Below are 18728 nucleotides of genomic sequence, written 5' to 3' on the forward strand. Positions count from 1 at the left end.
GCGTCTGTAGTCCCAGCTACTCAGGAGGCTGAGGCAGGAGAATGGCGTGAACCCGGGAGGCGGAGCTTGCAGTGAGCCAAGATTGCGCCACTGCACTGTGAATAGGTTCCTTTAAGAAGGTCCTGGATGGTCTACCTTTTCAGCATCCTCTTGGCTCATAAGAACCTTACCATGTCAAACACAGGAGTGGAAGCTACCCTATTGTTGCCTTTTCTCCTGGTCCTATTGTAGAGTGTGCCAGCCAGCTTCCCTAATTCATAATTCTGCAGGCTAGAAGTGGGTAACCATCTTCATGAATGTGCACACATGCCAAATTCCTCAAGAGACATGTCTAGTTCATCTCAAAACTTTCACCATGATGATCATACAGGGATGGGCTCATAAGTTTCCACAGTCAGCAAGACTCACTAGCTTGGGAGAAAGATCTGGCAGACACTCCTAGTCTTTTACAGTGGGGGTCCCCAACCCTGGGCCAAGGACCATTATTGGTCGGTGGCATGTTAGGAACCAGGCCACCCAGCAAGGGGTGAGTGGCTGTGGAGCCAGCATTACCGCCTGAGCTTTGCCCCCTGTCAGATCAGCTGCAACATTAGATTCTCATAGGAGGCAAACCCTATTGTGAACTGAGCATACCAGGGATTTAGGTTGCCTGCTTCTTATGAGAATCTAATGCCTAATGATCTGAGGTGGAACAGTTTCATCCCGAAACCATCCCCCCTCCTCACATCTGTGGAAAAACTGTCTTCCACCAAACTGGTCCCTGGTGCCAAAAATGTTGGGGTTTGCTGTTTTATGGTTCCCCCTCTTTGTAGTGAGGCCAGCAATCTATTCTCTCCTATGATTTCTTCTAAAGCCTCCCACCTCAGCCTCCCGAGTAGCTGAGACTACAGGTGTGCACCACCACGCCTGGCTAATTTTTGTATTTTTAGTAGAGGCGGGGGTTTCTCTATGTTGCCCAGGCTGGTCCTGAACTCCTGGGCTCAAGCAATCTGCTCACCTTGCCCTCCCAAAGTGCTGGGATTACAGGTGTGAGCCACCGCGTCCTGCTAGAAGCCACTTAATCCAACTCTCCATCAAAGTCATGAATACTATTTACAACAACCTGATGAGATGTCATCTACTTTTCACATGAACACACCCAGGAATTAGGAAGGCATTCCTTAACCGGCAGCTCTCAGCTCTCCCAATCACGATTTGAGCTTCACTAAATAACTCAAACCCCCTGTTTCCTCACATACTAAAGGGGAGTAAATATCTTCTTTACAGAACATCGTTGGGAGAATAAAAGGAGATAGAGGCATATAAAGGGCCTAATCCACTTACAGAAGAGCATGTGCAATGTTAGTCCCCTTTATGCGTCCTTTTATGGGACAGCACATTCCATTTTTGGATCGTCATCACCTAGAGAAAGGTCTTCCTTATACCGAATTGTCTTTGTACCCTTTTAGCACCTTTCTTAAGTTTAACCCTAAGTGGTCTCATAGAATGTCATTTTTCCGTCCACACGACGTCTTCACTGATATCTGTGACTTTAGTTGAAGGGACTGAAGATATTGGGAAGAATAATTCAATTTCTCTTTTTCTTTTTTCTTTCTTCCTTTTTTTGTTTTTTTTTTTTTGAGCTGGGGAGCTGGGTGAGGCTTCTGTAGATTCCCAAGAGGTGTTTGTGGCGTGAATGGAGCAAAGGTGATGTTTCATTTCATCACGTCCAGCACTGTCCCAAGGTTAAGTGGGCGCGTGAGAAGGCCAGTTTTCTCCGGTTCTGGCGGGTTTGCCCTCCTGCCGGCTAGCGTTCTGCGGGAGTCAAGCCTGGAAAGCGTGTATGCGGCGTACAGGCGTCAGATACTGGAACGCATTCGAATGGTGCTATTCTTTGTCTGCCACATAGCGAGCACTTTATAAGGTCACTTATAGTCCTGAATCCTGAATGAATGGTTAAATCGTGGAAGCCGCAAAGAAAGCCAACAGCTTTGACTGAAGACCTAGCCCGGTACTCAAGAATCCCTCTCAGTGGCGCCGAGCGGGGCCGGAATCAAGAAGCCTCTTTTGGGGTGGGCGGGAACCGATCCTGAGCTCCCACTGCAGGGCACCACCTCTTTTCCTCGCCGGCCGCCCGCGAGGCGGCGCTGGGGAGCTTGCAGCCCACGGGCGAGGCCCTCCGAGAGACTACAACTCCCGGAGTGCTCTGGGAACGGAGCCGCGGGAGCTACAGGCGGAGGGACGCGAGGGCGGGCTTTCCGGGTGTGTGTTTCCGGCGTCGGCGGCCGCGGCCGGGGACTGTGCGAGAGCGGTAAGATGGCGGCGGCGGCAGTAGTGGAGTTCCAGAGAGCCCAGTCTCTACTCAGCACCGACCGGGAGGCCTCCATCGACATCCTCCACTCCATCGGTAAAGGTCGCCGCGCCGCCTCCCCGGCCCCGCCGGCCCAGCTCGGCTTATGTCGGTCGGCGGCAGCGGAGAGGGGCCGGGGTAGCCGGCTCTGGTGCTGCTGACTCACTGTGTGTGTGAGGGGGGCCGGGCCGGGGGCGCAGGCCGCTCGGAGCTCCCCAGAGCCCCCCGGGTCTCACTCTTGTGGGAGGGCTTGAGGCAATCCCCAGGTCCCCTCGCCGGCTGCTGACTCACGGGGGGCTCAGCGTAGGGTGGGAGAGTGGGCCGAGCCGGGCCCCCACCCCTCCTTAGCTGTGTCCCCGGCTGTGGCCCGCACGAGCTGGTCTGGGACCCGGAGCAGTGCGGGCCGGCGTGCTTGTCACGGACTGGTCCTAGAGTCTCTAGTTGAAACGCCTTGGCGAAACCAGCTCAGGACAGGCATTTCCCGCCGTTGTAATCAGCACAGTCTGCTCCGAGTGGGAGCGCGAGCGCTTGCTCTTCTCTGGGAGTTTCCTTCCACGGGACGCTGGGAGCTGCTACTCCCCAGCCCCACGGAGGAAAGCTCCACTAAGAGAAGGGTCTCTTTCAGAATGTGGGAAATTCAGGGGTGACACACACCTCAGATTGGCATTTGGTTTGTGGAGGTGGCCGAGACGCTCATCTGCCCTGTGTAGGGTGTAAGAGTGAGGTGTTGGAGCGGGACCGCCCGGCTAGAGAAGGTGACTAATCTTTCCAGACTCCCTGTAGGGATTGGAAGTGAGTTAAGGGAGTTAGTTGTCAGCCGCAGAGTTCAGGGAATTCTTTGGAACGGGTAGGCTGCATGTTGCCGGAAAAATTAAAATTTTCTTAGCATTGTAATATGATGGTCTTAACCTGCACACAACAGGTAAACTGAAATGACAACCCCAGCCAGTCGCTTCCGGCAGCTTTCTGTTGGGATTCAAGTGTGAACCGAAATTTATAACAGAGGAAGACTTAAATGTTCACTCATAAAGGATTCAGTTAGGGCTTGGACCAGCTCTTCACTGCACATGTAATGGGATCTTTTTAGTGTAGCTTGGGAAGATTTGAATTAGCTCAACAAGTAGTATGAGAATGCACCTGTATGTGGGACTTGCAAGATGTTGGCATTTGACTTAGTGTGTTGAATTTTGGTATTCCAGACCTGCACGGAGAAAGGACAATGACAAGATCTTGATACTTTATCATTGGGGATACTAGAGAAGGAGAGGAGGTGGGCGTCAAGATGTATCTTTGAACGATATTGGTAAAAGGTGTTTCATTTGAAAAGTTCTGATCTTGACTTAGGTCAGTTACTTCTACGGAACCAGAGTCATCTCATTCACCGTTACATGGGTATTTTATTCTGAGTACACATTATTATTTTGAACTAATGTGAGGAGCATGAATTTTAATTGTCTGTGCCTAGTGCCTAATATTTTGTCTTTCATAAAGTAGAAATTATGTTAAACATTACAATTAGAGTATTTCCTGTTGGCCCACTATTCTAGGGGAGAGTTCCCTGAAAGCTTCACTGTTAGAACAAGCTTGAGTCATCATGGTTGACGGCCTTACTTTTTCTGGACTCCATCATGGAGTATCAAAATCTTGGTTTTTGTCAAGTCATGATGCTTTCTTTATAAGAGTAGTGGTAACTAGTGATGATCACTACAAACTTGGAGAGGCTATTCCATGCTTGCATGTTAAAATAGTTATTAGCTGTTGAAAATAGAACAGATAGCACAAAGTTATTTTAACAGACCTCAATGCATTAAAAAGCAGCAGTCTCTCCTAAGTGTAACTGTGCAGGATCACACTGGGGCTTTGATAGGGTTGTTTCTCTTAAATGGCTTTATAGAGCTGCTTATCCCTAACACACCCATCAGCTGAGGCTTTGCACAGACAGAAAGTTTATTGAAAGGCTTTTGACTTACAGGCATCAATAACTTGGTCAATTGATTTTGGTTTTTGGCATAAATGCACAGGCATGTTTAATATCTTCACATAACATAGTGACTGGCATAGATCTTGGCACCATAAGTATGAATGATTTGTTTTGTTTTAATTTTGCTTTAACCAAGTGACCACAACAGAAACTTAGTGTATGTAGGTAAGCAAAATTCTGGTGGGTAGAATGAAAAGGCACATTTAAAATCAAAGAGAAGAATCCTTTTTTTTATGATTTACATGGAGCATATTCTACATATATATTATCTTTTTTTTTTCTGACTTAGAGGTTTTTTTTTTTTTTTTTTAACTCTAGAATTTGTCTTTTGGTAAATATGTTTGAGTTTGTAATGGATCTTATGAGGGTGAAATTTCCCTCAGTCTTCATTTTTTGGTCAGAATTTTAAGAGGGTTTGCATTTTCCTCTCCCAGTGAAGCGTGACATTCAGGAAAACGATGAGGAGGCAGTGCAAGTCAAAGAGCAGAGCATCCTGGAACTGGGATCTCTCCTGGCAAAGACTGGACAAGCTGCAGGTAAGTGCTACACATGGATTATACCTGAAATGCTGAGTGAAATTCTCGTCTTTTGTTGGAGTGAAGAATCATGGGACTGATCCACAAACTGAATTCAACTTTATTTTCTTGGCAACTTGTTGAGTTTCAGTTTTTTACCAGGCAGTTAAGTGGCCTTTAAACTCAGTTCTTTCATGGTAGTTTAGTTTTGCAAATGAGAGACAATCTTATTTTTGTTGGGATATAGTGATTTCTGATTTGTTTCTGGTTTTTGAATTCTCACTGTATTCCCTTACATAGAGGCAGCAACAGTCTTCGGTAATTTCACTGAGCAACTCTGATGTATTTAAGATAGATAACAACTTTAAGCGCTGGATTCAAAAACGACAAAGGATTTTGTATCCAAATGACTCACTGTCGTTTTTTTCTGATTGATTAAGAATGAGAATAAGACATTAGATGGAGTCTTCCCAAGACTTCTCCATTTGTACCTAGGACTTTGTGCACATCATTGCTCAGACATTCTAGTTGTAATTAAACCATTGACTGATTAGATTTGACATAATATTCTGATGATGGGTGTCTCCTTGGAATGAGAAGGGAGTCCTTTTGATCAGGAAGGACCTTTTACCAGTAAAGTAGTAATAGTATTTAGAGAGAAGTCTGTTTAACTTCAAATGGGTGGTTTTTGTTAAGTTTAAAGTGAATTTAGAGCTCATTTGATTAAATTGGATTAAGATCTGGTAAGTGATCTCATGAGTTATTTACCCTAAAATTATATTGTTAAGAGAATAATGGGGGTTAGTTAGCTCAACTTCTTGAACTTGAGAACTAAAGACTTTTTTCTTTTTCGAAACGGGGTCTTGCTGTGTCACCCAGGGTGGAGTGCAGTAGTGTGATCTGGGCTCACTGCAACTTCCGCCTCCTGGGTTCAAGCGATTCTCCTGCCTCAGCCTCTGGAATAGCTGGAATTACAGGCGTGCGCTACTACGCCTGGCTAATTTTTGTATTTTTAATAGAGACGGGGTTTCACCGTGTTCATCAGGCTGGTCTCAAACTCCCGACCTCATGATCCACCCACCTTGGCCTCCCAAAGTGCTGGGATTCCAGGCGTGAGCCATTGTGCCCAGCCAGTGATTTTTTTCTATTAAAGATCACTAACTTATTAATTGTTAGGCTCAGTCTACAGAGCTGAATAAAGATGTATGAAATTGTGAGGATGTGTTTACATGGGCCTTATATCTTACGTAAAACATCGTTAAGTAGCTATAAGAAGAACCATACGTAATGGTTTTTGATTGCTATGAACTCTTTTTTTTTTAATTATTATTTTTTTTGAGACAGAGTTTTGCTCTTGTTGCCCAGGCTGGAGTGCAAATGGTGCGATCTCGGCTCACTGCAACCTCTGCCTCCCAGGTTCAAGTGATTCTCCTACCTCAGCCTCCCGAGTAGCTGGGCTTGCCAGCATGCGCCACTATGCCTGGCTAATTTTTGTGTTTTTTTGTTTTTTTTTTTTTGAGACGGAGTCTCGCTCTGTCACCCAGGCTGGAGTGCAGTGGCCAGATCTCAGCTCACTGCAAGCTCCGCCTCCCGGGTTTACGCTATTCTCCTGCCTCAGCCTCCTGAGTAGCTGGGGCTATAGGCGCCCGCCACCGCGCCCAGCTAATTTGTTGTATTTTTAGTAGAGACGGGGTTTCACCGTGTTAGCCAGGATGGTCTCGATCTCCTGACCTCGTGATCCACCCGTCTCGGCCTCCCAAAGTGCTGTGATTACAGGCTTGAGCCACCGCGCCCGGCCAATTTTGTATATTTTTTTAGTAGAGGTGAGGTTTCACCATGTTGGTCAGGCTGGTCTCGAACTCCTAACCTCAGGTGATCTACCTGCCTTGGCCTCCCAAAATGATGGGATTACAGGTGTAAGCCACGGCGCCTGGCCAACTGGTTACTCTTTTAAACACATACATGGTTTAACTTAATTGAATCCTTGAAACAACTTGAAGTAGATACTGTTATCCATTTTACACATGGAGGATACTGAGCACAGAAAAGTTAAATAAATAACTTACCAAAGCTCATTCAACTGATAACTGGTAGACCTAGGATTTGAACTCATGTAGTCTTACTTCAGAGCCCCTATAGCCACATGACATCATGGTTATTATTGCTTTCCTGTAACTGTCTACTTACGAATTATCATTGGTGGGTGGTGTCTTTTCATCTTAGGCTGACTTCCCTCCTATTTAACATACATATGGATTCCAGTTGTCTGTCAGTTAATTTGAGCTTGGGGGGTTCCAGAACAGTTTTGATAATCACTCCATGCAAAATATAATAAGGTAATTTTTCTGAATTATAAAGCCAACAGAAGTGATGTGAAAATTTTTTTTGTTGTTAGCCAGGCGTGGTGGCTCATATCTGTAATCCCAGCACTTTGGCAGGCTGAGGCAGGAGGATCCCTTGAGTCCAGGAATTTGAGACCAGCTCTGGCAACATAGTGAGACCCCGTCTCTGCAAAAAATAGAAAAATTAGCTGAGTGTGGTGTTATGTGCCTGTAGTACCAGCTACTCTGGAGGCTGAGGTGGGAGGATTGCTTGAGCCGAGGAGGTTGAGGCTGTAGTGAGCTGTGGTCACACTGCTATGCTTCAGCCTGGGTGACAGAGCAAGACCTTGCCTCAGAAAAAGATTTTTTTGTTGTTGAAATATCCAAATTTCTACTTTCCTCCAGTGGCATGAATTAAGAACAGTGTGTGGTATATAGTCAATACTTCAGTAATTTTCATCCAAAAATTTACTGTTTTGCTTGAAATTCCTATTTTATATGTATTCTCCCCTTATTTCTTGCCCTGCCTTGTGACCTGAGAAGTTAGAAGTGTACTGCTAAACCTGTTGAAATTTAATAGATGAATTATAAGAACTTTCAAAAACATTTCCATGTTACTTACTGTTTTCTAAGAAAGTTTGATGAGTATAGGTATACACAATGGGAACTCTAAGGAAGTGTTGAGGCCTACATATATTTAGCTGTCTTTGCTATTATTGATGGATAGATCTGTATTGTTTGCTCCCTGAGAACAGAAAATATGTCTGTTCCATTAATGTCCAGTTTTGTTTTTTATGCATTTAATAAATGCATAGCATTGTGTTAAGTATTCTACTCAAAAATTTAAGATAGGATCCCTGGCCAACAACAATCACTTGGGGATTACCGAAAAAAACAATGTCTGATGTGTAATTGTGATTGTAAGTAGTGTTAATAGTGTTGAGCATCATCAGACATGATGCCTAGGCTCATGATTTCATAGCCTAAAACTTTTCAAAGGAATCTGTTGAGTTCTGTGAGGGGTTTTTTTTTTTTTGAGATAGAGTCTTGCTTTGTTGCCCAGGCTGGTGTGGAGTGCAGTGGCGCGATCTTGGCTCAGCCTCCTGGGTTCAAGTGATTCTCCTGCCTCAGCCTCCCAAGTAGCTGGAACTACAGGTGCCCACCACCACGCCCAGTTAATTTTTGTATTTTTAGAAGAGGTGGGGTTTCATGATGTTGGCCAGGCTGGTCTCGGGCTCCTGACCTAAGTGATCCACCCACCTCGGTCTTCCAAAGTGTTGTGATTATAGGCATGAGCCACCATGCCCGGCCTTTTTTTTTTTTGAGACCGAGTCTCACTCTGTTGCCCAGGCTGGAGTACAGTGATGTGATCTTAGTTCACTGCAACTTCTGCCTCCTGGGTTCAAGTGATTCTTGTGCCTCAGCTTCCCCAAGAAACTGGGACTAGAGGCGTGAGCCACCATGCTTGGCTAATTTTTTTTTTTTTCCTTTTAGTAGAGAAGAAGTTTCACCATGTCGGCCAGGCTGGTCTTGAACTGCTGACCTCAGTTGATCCACCCGCCTCGGCCTCCCAGAGTGCTGGGATTCCAGGTGTGAGCCACTGACAAGGAAATTCTGGTCACATAATTACAAATAATCCCAGTAAGAATAGGAGGAAGTCAGTATGATTTTATGGGACTTAAAAAAAAAATTAGTATGTATGAAAATGGAAAGAAACAGGAAATACAAACAAGAATGAATATAAAACAGTAGTAGACTAAAACAGATGATGAACTGAGTCTGAAAAATGGCAGCTGGGCACAGTAGCTCACACCTGTAATCCCAGGACTTTGGGAAGCTAAGGTGGGAGGATTGCTTGAGGCCAGGAGTTAGAGACCAGTTTGGACTGCATAGTGAAAATACTATCTCTGTTAAAATTTCTTTTAAAAAAAGCAGCATGGATAACATAAGGAGACCCCATATCTACAAAAAAATTAAAAAATTGACTGGGTGTGGTGGTGCAGTCCTGTGTCCCAGGTCCTTGGGAAACAGGCAGGAGGATCACTAGAGCCTGGGAAGTCAAGGCTGCAGTGAGCCACAATTGTACCATTGTACTACAGCCTGGGTGACTGAGTGAGACTCATTCTCAAAAAAAAAAAAAAAAGGAAAAATGCAGGAGGACAGCTAAGAGATCATTTACTTCTCTCTCGGGGTAAGAAGAATAACACTCAGTGCTTAGAGAAAATATTGTAATGCTAGCAGGTGTTAGAAAGGCAGACTGCTTAGCTCATGTTTCGCTTCTGCCTTTTCTAGGAAGGAAAATGATTTTCAAACTGAAAGAAATAGGTGAGAGAAGACAGAGCAGATAGTCTCTGTAAATAAGTTCATGTCTCTAGGCTCTAACAGTTTCTTTTATTATCAAAAAAATAATTCTAGCAGATATAACTATAGAGCCATTTATTATTCTGAGACAAATCATGGAGAGGTATAAGGAAACTGAGGCAAATATTATCCTGCCTTTCAAGAGGGTAATGCAAAGAATAGATGTATTCACTGTGTGCTGTACATTGAAATAAATTAAAAATAAAGAATAGACACTATACATGGTCATTAGTGGTAGAGTTCTGGGACAGATTATTTGATAAGGAGGTAGTAATTTCTTTTTTTTTTTTTTTTTTGAGACGGAGTCTCGCTCTGTCGCCCAGGCTGGAGTGCAGTGGCTGGATCTCAGCTCACTGCAAGCTCCACCTCCGGGTTTACGCCATTCTCCTGCCTCAGCCTCCCGAGTAGCTGGGACTACAGGCGCCAGCCACCTCGCCCGGCTAGCTTTTTGTATTTTTTAGTAGAGACGGGGTTTCACCGTGTTCGCCAGGATGGTCTCGATCTCCTGACCTCGTGATCCGCCCGTCTCGGCCTCCCAAAGTGCTGGGATTACAGGCTTGAGCCACCGCGCCCGGCCAGTAATTTCTTAAAAACAGTGGATTTATTGTGAACAGATTATTCCAAATTCACCTTAGTTCTCTCTATTTGTTTTGTTTTGTTTTGTTTTTTTGAGACAGAGTCTCACTTTGTCACCCAAGCTGGAGTGCAGTGGCACAATCTTGGCTCACTGCAGCCTCCACCTGGGCTCAAGCAATGCTCTTGCCTTAGTCCCCCAAGTAACTGGGACTATAGACCCACACCACCATGCCTGGCTAATTTTTTGTAGAGTGGGGGTTTTGCTATGTTGCCCAGGCTGGTCTTGAACTCCTGAGCTCAAGCAGTCTGCCCACCTTGGCCTTCCAAAGTGCTAGGATGATAGGTGTGAGCCACCGCACCCAGCCTAGTTCTCTTTTTGGTTAGCTTTATCAGACCTATAGATTTTCAGGGGTCTGTGTGCCACCTGTTTTTGTAAATAAAGTTTTATTGGAACAAAGCCGTGCCCATTTGTTTCCCCATTGTGTGTGACTGACTGAGTTCAGGACCTGCTACTAAGACCATATAACCTGCAAAGCCAAAAAAATTTACTGTCTGGTCCTTCACAGAAAAAGTTTGCCAGCCTCTGGATTAGAGGAATGATATAGACTACATATCTGATGTAAGCAGGATAGTTGAACATTTGCCATAATATTAATATCAAAGGTACAGGTTATGAATTTACAATGGGCTGAATAACTGTATCCAAAACATGTTAATAAATGGATCATTTGTCAACCTGAAGGGAAGTCTTCAGGCATTGTGTCATGAAGATCTGTCCTTGTTTTTCTGGTCAGCATCTGGAATCATGGTTAAAGCCATTTCAGAAGGCTTGCTTATTTTTGTAGATGACTCAGTACAGTTAGAAGACAGAATTAAAATTCACAGTTATTGCCAAAGCCAGGAAGATTAAATTCAGTTGTGATAAGGATTAAGTTAGATACTTAAAGTATTATTCAAAACAGAGGAAGTTGGGGGAATTACCTGTTTTGACAGTAGTCTATTAAAAAGGACCTTAATGGACTCAGTCAGAACAAAGAGAGGTGTTAGAAAAAGCAAAACATGCTCTCTTATGTTACATATCATGGCCGGATCAAGAGAATTAAGCCTCCTGGTCTACTATCAGACCCTACCTGGAGCAATTGTTTTCATTTCTGGGTACCACAAAATACCACAGGTAGTACCTTTAGAAAGTAGAGTTTGTTCAGAGGAGAGCAATTAAGTTATCTAGAAACAAGGACTTTGGAGGAACAGTTGAAATAGCCAAAGATGTTAAGCTTGGATAAAGGGAAAATTAGGGAAATGTAAATGATAATTACCTTTAAGTATTTAAAGCCATGTGAAAGAAGGTATAGATTTCTGTTTTGTGTTTCAAAAAGGAATAATTTGTTTTGGCCAGCATTAGACTAGGCTGCTTTGTGAACATTTCTGTGACTAGAAATCATTCAGAATTGTTCAGGCACAGGAGGAAATTCTATGGGAGAAGGGACATTGCTCCAGACTACTTTACAAAAGCTATCATTACATAATATAATTGAAATAAATGCAAAAGGAATTTGAGGGGGAGAATCACTGTAGACTGGAGTTACATGGAAAACTCAATAGGACCTCAGATGGACCTAAAAGGATATATAAGATTTATATAGGCTAAGAAGATGGCAAGACATTTCAGATGGGATTATGGCATTAGTGCCTCTTGAAAGCAGGAGTATATGCTGTAGTCTTTTGCAGAGGTGAATGAGGTGGCAGAATGACAAAAAGTTTTAAACATTGGGAATCAAAGGTCATTACTGGGGAGTGAAGGGAAAAGATGAACTTTTCTACTCTATATCAAGTTCTTAAGTGCCTGACACAGTCCCATGCATTCTCTGACTATTCAGGCAGATGAGGATTTCAGGGCCTTGAATTAGCATTCTCTGGAGGGTGAGGTTTGCTTGCCCTCAATTAGAGTTCTCAGGAGGATGAGTCTGCAATTGGAGAATATTAAAGAGGCAGTGGCACTAAAGTAATTTTAACCTACATTCCAAAAATACCTCATTAGCTGTTTAGTTGAAACATTCTCTCATTTTTACTATTTAACAAGCATATCTCTAGTTTATTGTTTCAAAAGATGTTTCTTTAGAGTTCATATACTACCCTCTTCTGTAAAGTGGGGGAAAAGCTCTATGATGGATCCCTTTTTTGGTCATAGTTTAAGACTTAGGTTTTGAAGATTAATGAGGAATTTAAAAGAGATACAGTAGCACTTTAAGGGCAAAACACTCTTCTATGTGAAAAGTTTATTCAGAAGAGTGCCAGGGAAGTGATATTGCAGAAAGGCTAAACTGCGGAGCACTGCGGAAAGACATGAAAAAGGAATCTGGAGTGGAAAAATCTCTGTCTGTTTAAGGGGAACAGCTGAAGCAGACTTGGAAATTAGAAAAAAATTACTTGTATAACCTGATCATATTTGTTGGTTGTGAGGAAGTAATTTTGTGAAGGTGGCAGGGACAGAGCATATTTCATGTTCTAGAAAACCGCTTTTTGAGATTATAAATACTTGGCTGTTTATCTTTCATTAAGATGGATAAATGAAGCAGAGACATGAGCTTTTCTTGGAACTTCATAGTAATCCAGTGGCTGAGTAGGTAACAGAATGCAAATTTGGTATATGATGTTAACGTATTTTTGCTACTCCGCTATTTGCTAGGAATGCTTTAAACTCCTAGTAAGTTTCATTTAGACTGATTCCAGTGATGTAAGTACTGGATTTTTATGACATTCGGTCAGTTTCTTAAGTGGATATTTTGTCTCAAATGTCGAGGTTTACTTCTCTTTTTGAATTGCCTTTCATACAGAGCTTGGAGGACTCCTGAAGTATGTACGACCCTTCTTGAATTCCATCAGCAAGGCTAAAGCAGCTCGCCTGGTCCGATCTCTTCTTGATCTGTTTCTTGATATGGAAGCAGCTACAGGGCAGGAGGTAAGTGATATTAATGACAGAAAGTAGACAATATGGAGAAAAGTTTGTTTCCATGAAAGAAATGCCTGCCTACACTTTAGTACTAATGTGGAAGGGAAAGCTGGGAGGACAGCGCAGGACTTATCATGTCAGTTTCTCTTTGTTACAGGGCATTTGATACTTTGGGTCTGTTCCATGCTTTGCTTTGTAAGTGGAGATTGTCAGTGGTCCCTGGAATCCTCATTACATCAGGGTCACAAACTGATTCTTGTCTTTGAGGTATTGTATTGCCACACCTTTGTAATGTTTTCTGTGTCTGTGGTACCTTTCATCTCGTGTCACAAAGCTCCTTCTGAGCACTAATTAAGTCTTGTGGTATTCCTTCTTAGCATGTTTTGTACTGCGTATATGCCTTTATTGAGGGTAAGCATCCATCCGTTTGTGTCTCATTGTGCAGAAGTGACTCTGGTGTTCCTGTATGTGTCCCACAAGTTCAGACTAGACCCTGAGCTGTATTAAAGAGTGCCTGTCTGTAATCACTGAATCTTTTCCAACCTTCTCAAAGATAACTGTATTTTCTGCAATTCAGGAAGAGACACATACCAAAGTTAAACATCATTCGTAAAAAGTGGCAGATTCAAGCAGGGTATATTGTCATTGCTTGAATCTGTTTGTAGGAAGAGTATAGTTGTTGTTTTTCTTATGGATATATTGATCAGTACTCATTGAGTGCCTGCTACGTGTTAGGCACTGTTTTAGGTATTGGGGATACAGTTGTAAAAACACAGTCACTGTTGTCATGAGGATTATTTTTTAATGGGAAGGCAGGCAATGAACAAATACAAAATGTCAGATAATTAAGGGCAGAATTGCTAGTTGGTTATATGTCTGATTGTTTGCTGTGGCCTCTGTGGGCATGAAAGGTATGAAAGGCCATAGTAGCATATTGAATAAATGGGAATTTCAGAAACCTAGGACACATGGATCCCACTTTGGAATCATACCTTTTGTAAAATGTGGCTTTAATGATTCTTTGAATGCTGATTTAAACACTATATACTAACTTTATTTGTAGAAAATTCGTTTGTAGAGCAGTCTTGAAATTTATGTCTCTGACAAAACTGTTTAATGATAGTATATAAAAAATAGATGGCTATTTTGAATTAAAGTGTCAGTTATTTTAAGGAATATATTAAAAGTTATTTGGGGTATTAGTCTTAACTAACTTTTTTTTTTTTTTTTTGAGAAAGAGTCTCGCTCTGTCGCCCAGGCTGGAGTGTAGTGGCTGGATCTCAGCTCACTGCAAGCTCCGCCTCCCAGGTTTACACCATTCTCCTGCCTCAGCCTCCTGAGTAGCTGGGACTACAGGTGCCTGCCGCCTCGCCCGGCTAGTTTTTTGTAATTTTTTTAGTAGAGACGAGGTTTTACCATGTTAGCCAGGATGGTCTCGATCTCCTGAACTCGTGATCCGCCTGTCTTGGCCTCCCAAAGTGCTGGGATTACAGGCTTGAGCCACCGTGCCCGGCCCTTAACTAACTTTTTAAAAAAATTATACCTTAAAAAACTCATGAAAGTGGTACCATCCTTTGTTTGAAATAGAGTACCTTAAAATAGATTGATCAGTAAATGTTAATTTGAAACTGACTGATAAATGTTGCTTGGAAGGTTTTGGGCAGAAAAGTTAATTATGGAAGCTGCTCCTTTTTGCCCACTGAAGTTTCTGAAATTATCCCTCCCCATAACCTAGAGCTCAGTGGGTAGAACAACATTTTTTTTTTTTTTTTTTTTGGCGATGGAGTTTCACCCTTATTACCCAGGCTGGAGTGCAATGGCACGATCTTGGCTCACCACAGCCTCCGCCTCCTGGGTTCAAGGGATTCTCCTGCCTCAGCCTCCTGAGTAGCTGGGACTAGAAGCATGCATCACTATGCCCGGCTAATTTTGTATATTTAGTAGAGACGGGGTTTCACCATGTTGGTCAGGCTGATCTTGAACTCCTGATCTCAGGTGATCTACCCACCTTGGCCTCCCAAAGTGCTGGGATTACAGGCGTGAGCCACTGCACCGGACCTGCATTTGTTTAATGATCATTTCTCCTATTCCTTTGTGGAAATCCATTCAAGTCATGTTTTAGTGCTCTGCTATAGTTCACTAGTAGGATTTCCTGGACTTTGTCATGTGTCTCCCTGACTGGTTAGGCTCTCTCTTAACTGTGGTTGTATGTTGTCATTGTTCATTGCAGATTACATTTATATACATTAAAGACTTTTCTTCCTTTCCTTAGGGTGAAAGGAAACACTTTTAGGCATTGTATCATTTTATCATCAGTGTCGTTTTAGTTTTTAGTAAAGGCTGTTTTTGTTTTCATTTTTTGAGACAGCCTTGCTCTGTTGCCCAGGCTGAAGTGCAGTGGCACAGTCTTGGCTCACTGCAGCCTCAACCTTATGGAGTCAAGTGATCCTCTTGCCTCAGTCTCATGAGTAGCTGGAACTACAGGCATGCACCACCATGCTCGGCTAATTTTTGTATTTTTATAGAGCGAGGGGTTTGCCATGTTGCCCAGGCTGATCTTGAACTCCTAGACTCAAATGATCTGCCTGCCTTGCCCTCTCAAGTCCTGGGATTACAGGCGTGCAGCACTATGCCTGGCTAAGGCTGATATTTTTGATGGTTAGCAGCTTTGCTTTTATCGAGAACCAGAGTCTTATTCCACTAAGCAGGACTTCTTTTGGTAATTTTTGTGGATTATCGGTTATTTGCTTGTTTTGGAGCAAATTGTGGATTATCCAGATTGTCTCACCTGCACCTCAGACTCAATATGGGCAACCTCAACATCCAACCATTTGTTTAATTTTGTCAATTCAGCTTTCTTCAGTTTCTCCACCTCTTTTGTATTTGTTCTCTTTTTTTTTTCCCCAAGATAGAGTCTTGCTCTGTCACCCAGGCTGGAGTGCAGTGTTGCGATCTCGGCTCACTGCAGCCTCTGCCTCCTGGGTTTAAGCAATTCTCCTGCCTCAGCCTCCCAAGTAGCTGGGATTACAGGTGCCCACCACCACACCTGGCTAATTTTTGTATTTTTAGTAGAGATGGAGTTTCACCATGTTGGCCAGGCTGGTCTGGAACTCCTGACCTTGTAATCTGCTGGCCTCGGCCTCCCAAAGTACTGGGATTATAGGTGTGAGCCACTGTGCCCAACCGTGTTCTCTCTTTACAACTACTGTCTAGTTTGGTTCTTAATTATTTTTTATTTGGACTACTGCAAAAACCTCATTCAGTCATTGTCAGAGATACCTTACCAAATAACCCTCTGATAATTTTATTCCTCTCCCTCTTCTCCCACAACTCAAACCTTCAGTGGCTTTCCATTGCCTGCAGAATTAGATAATTAATGGTTTTCTATAATACAACCTACTGCAACCTACTGCAGTAGTCTAATCTCCCAGGACTCTACTAAGCATATCAAACATGTCAGCCATGTTGGATGCCTGGCTGTTTGCTGAACAAGCCTGTATGACCCTCATGCTGCACCTTTCTCTTCCATAGCCTTATCTCAAGTTCCACCTCCTCTCAACTCTTTCCTTCCTGAGTTTGATGTGGTTTTAACTTTTTCAGTGACTCACATTATATTTTGTACATGCTCTATTTCTGATTATTCTTCCTTGTATGACAATTGCTTTACACTTGCCTTATCTCCTTTACTGTAATATAATCTCACTTAGGTGAAGTACTACATGCCTTGCAGTACCACAGAGCCTTCCTCATTCCCAGTACAGTTCAAATTCCTTAACCATGGCTACCTCTGACCACATCCACTATACTAGTCTCCTTTTACTTTCTTTACAGCTGTAATTACTGGCCTTATTGCCTTATGCTTCAAACTGGGGTTGGGACATTTATATACATATGGATTGCTGTCAGCTTGATCTTAACAGGGTTTTTTTCTTTATATTGTTTCAAGTCTTTGCTTACATCTTACATCTTCCTCAGAGACTTTCCTTGATCAACCTATCTTTTTTTCCTTTTAAAAAATATTTATTTTTTACAAAAATTAGCCAGATGTGGTGGTGCATGCCTGTAATCCCTGCTACTCAGGTGGGTGAGGCACAAGAATCGCTTGAACCCGGGAGGTAGAGGTTCCAGTGAGCCGAGATCGTGCCACTGCACTCCAGCCTGGGCAAGAGTGAGAAGAGTGAGACTCTGTCTTAGAGTATACTTATATACTCTAAGTGTTGTATTCCTGGCACTTAGAGTACTTTGGCTTGAAGAAGCTGCATACCTTTTTGTTAAAGGAATGTATGGACTGTGCCTGTGCCTTCCCTATGGTAGATGTGCAGTGGTGTGCTCACAGCTCACTGCAGCCTCAACTTCCTGGGCTCAGGTGATTCTCCCACCTCAGCCTCCCAAATAGCTGGGACTACAGGTACACATCACGACGTCTGGCTAATTTTTTTTTTGTATTTTTAGCAGAGATGGGATTTTTGCTATGATGCTTAGGCTAGTCTCAAACTCCTGGGCTCAAGTGATCCTCTGGACTCGGCTTCCCAAAGTGCTGGGATTACAGATGTGAGACATCATGCCCAGCCAGGAAATACTTTGTTGAATTAAGGTCTGAGTTTATTGAATTGAGATGTAAGCATTGGGTGTTGTTACTACATTCGTTTAGGTAACTCAAGGTCTCTGACTTGGGGAAATAGGATATAATTTTTATTCTTAGTTCTTTTTTCTTTTTGAGATAAAGTCTCGCTCTGTCTCCCAGGCTGGAGTGCAGTGGTGTGATCTTGGCTCACTACAACTTCTGCCTCCCTGGTTCAAGTGATTCTCCTGCCTTAGCCTCCTGAGTAGCTGGGATTACAGGTGCATGCCACCACACCCAGCTAATTTTTATATTTTTAGTAGAGATGGGCTTTTGCCATGTTGACCAGAGTGATCTTGAACTCCTGATCTCAGGTGATTTGCCTGTCTCGGCCTCCCAAAGTGCTGGGATTACAGGTGTGAGCCACCACACCTGGCTTTATTCTTAGTTCTTTTTTAAAATTTTTTGATTGGGTGTTGGGAAAGAATAGACAAGCAAGTCATAGGCAGATGGCTATCATGGTAGTATTGAGGCCTGAGCCAAAATGGGGTTTTATTTATTTTATTTATTTGAAATGAGGGTCTTGGTCTGTGGCCCATGTTGGGGTGCAGGGGTGTGATCGTAGTTCACTGTAACCTTGAACATCTGGGCTCAAGGAATCCTCCTGCCTCAGCCTCCCAAGTTGCTGGGACTACAGATGTACACCCCTACATCTGGCTAATTAAAACAATTTTTTGTAGAGATAGGGTCTTGCTGTGTTGCCCAGGCTGGTTTCAAACTTCTGGTCTTAAGTGATCTGCTTGCCTCAGCCTCCCAAAGTGCCTGGATTACAGATGTGAGTCACCGTGCCTGGTAAAAGAAGACATTTTAGAAAACTGTTAAGACAGCTAGAGTTTTGTGTTAAGGAGTTTGGTACTGAGAGTATGAGGGAGGAGATTTCCCTTGCTTTTTTTCTATCTGAGGACTAACTGTAAGACAGATGTATCTGGCTGGGCGCAGTGGCTCACGCCTGTGGTCCCAGTACTTTGGGAGGCTGAGGCGGGCGGATTGCGAGGTCAGGAGATCGAGACCATCCTGGCTAACCCGGTGAAACCTCGTCTCTACTAAAAATACAAAAAATTAGCCGGGCATGGT

At 43.3% G+C, this 18728-nt stretch overlaps 1 protein-coding gene across 1 annotated transcript in view; it reads left to right on the forward strand.

Annotated features, from left to right (window-relative positions):
• Positions 1-2160: 2160 nt before the first annotated feature.
• Positions 2161-18728, forward strand: part of PSMD11 (proteasome (prosome, macropain) 26S subunit, non-ATPase, 11) — a 52020-nt gene continuing 35452 nt past the window's right edge. The window contains exons 1-3 of the mRNA XM_011937654.1: positions 2161-2386; positions 4745-4846; positions 12918-13042. Of these exons, the coding sequence (XP_011793044.1) occupies positions 2296-2386; positions 4745-4846; positions 12918-13042 (318 nt within the window). The 5' untranslated portion in view covers positions 2161-2295. The remainder of the gene's footprint in view (positions 2387-4744; positions 4847-12917; positions 13043-18728) is intronic.

The sequence above is a fragment of the Colobus angolensis genome, unplaced genomic scaffold (assembly GCF_000951035.1).
Source record: "Colobus angolensis palliatus isolate OR3802 unplaced genomic scaffold, Cang.pa_1.0 Scaffold167, whole genome shotgun sequence".
NCBI classification, from domain to species: domain Eukaryota; kingdom Metazoa; phylum Chordata; class Mammalia; order Primates; family Cercopithecidae; genus Colobus; species Colobus angolensis.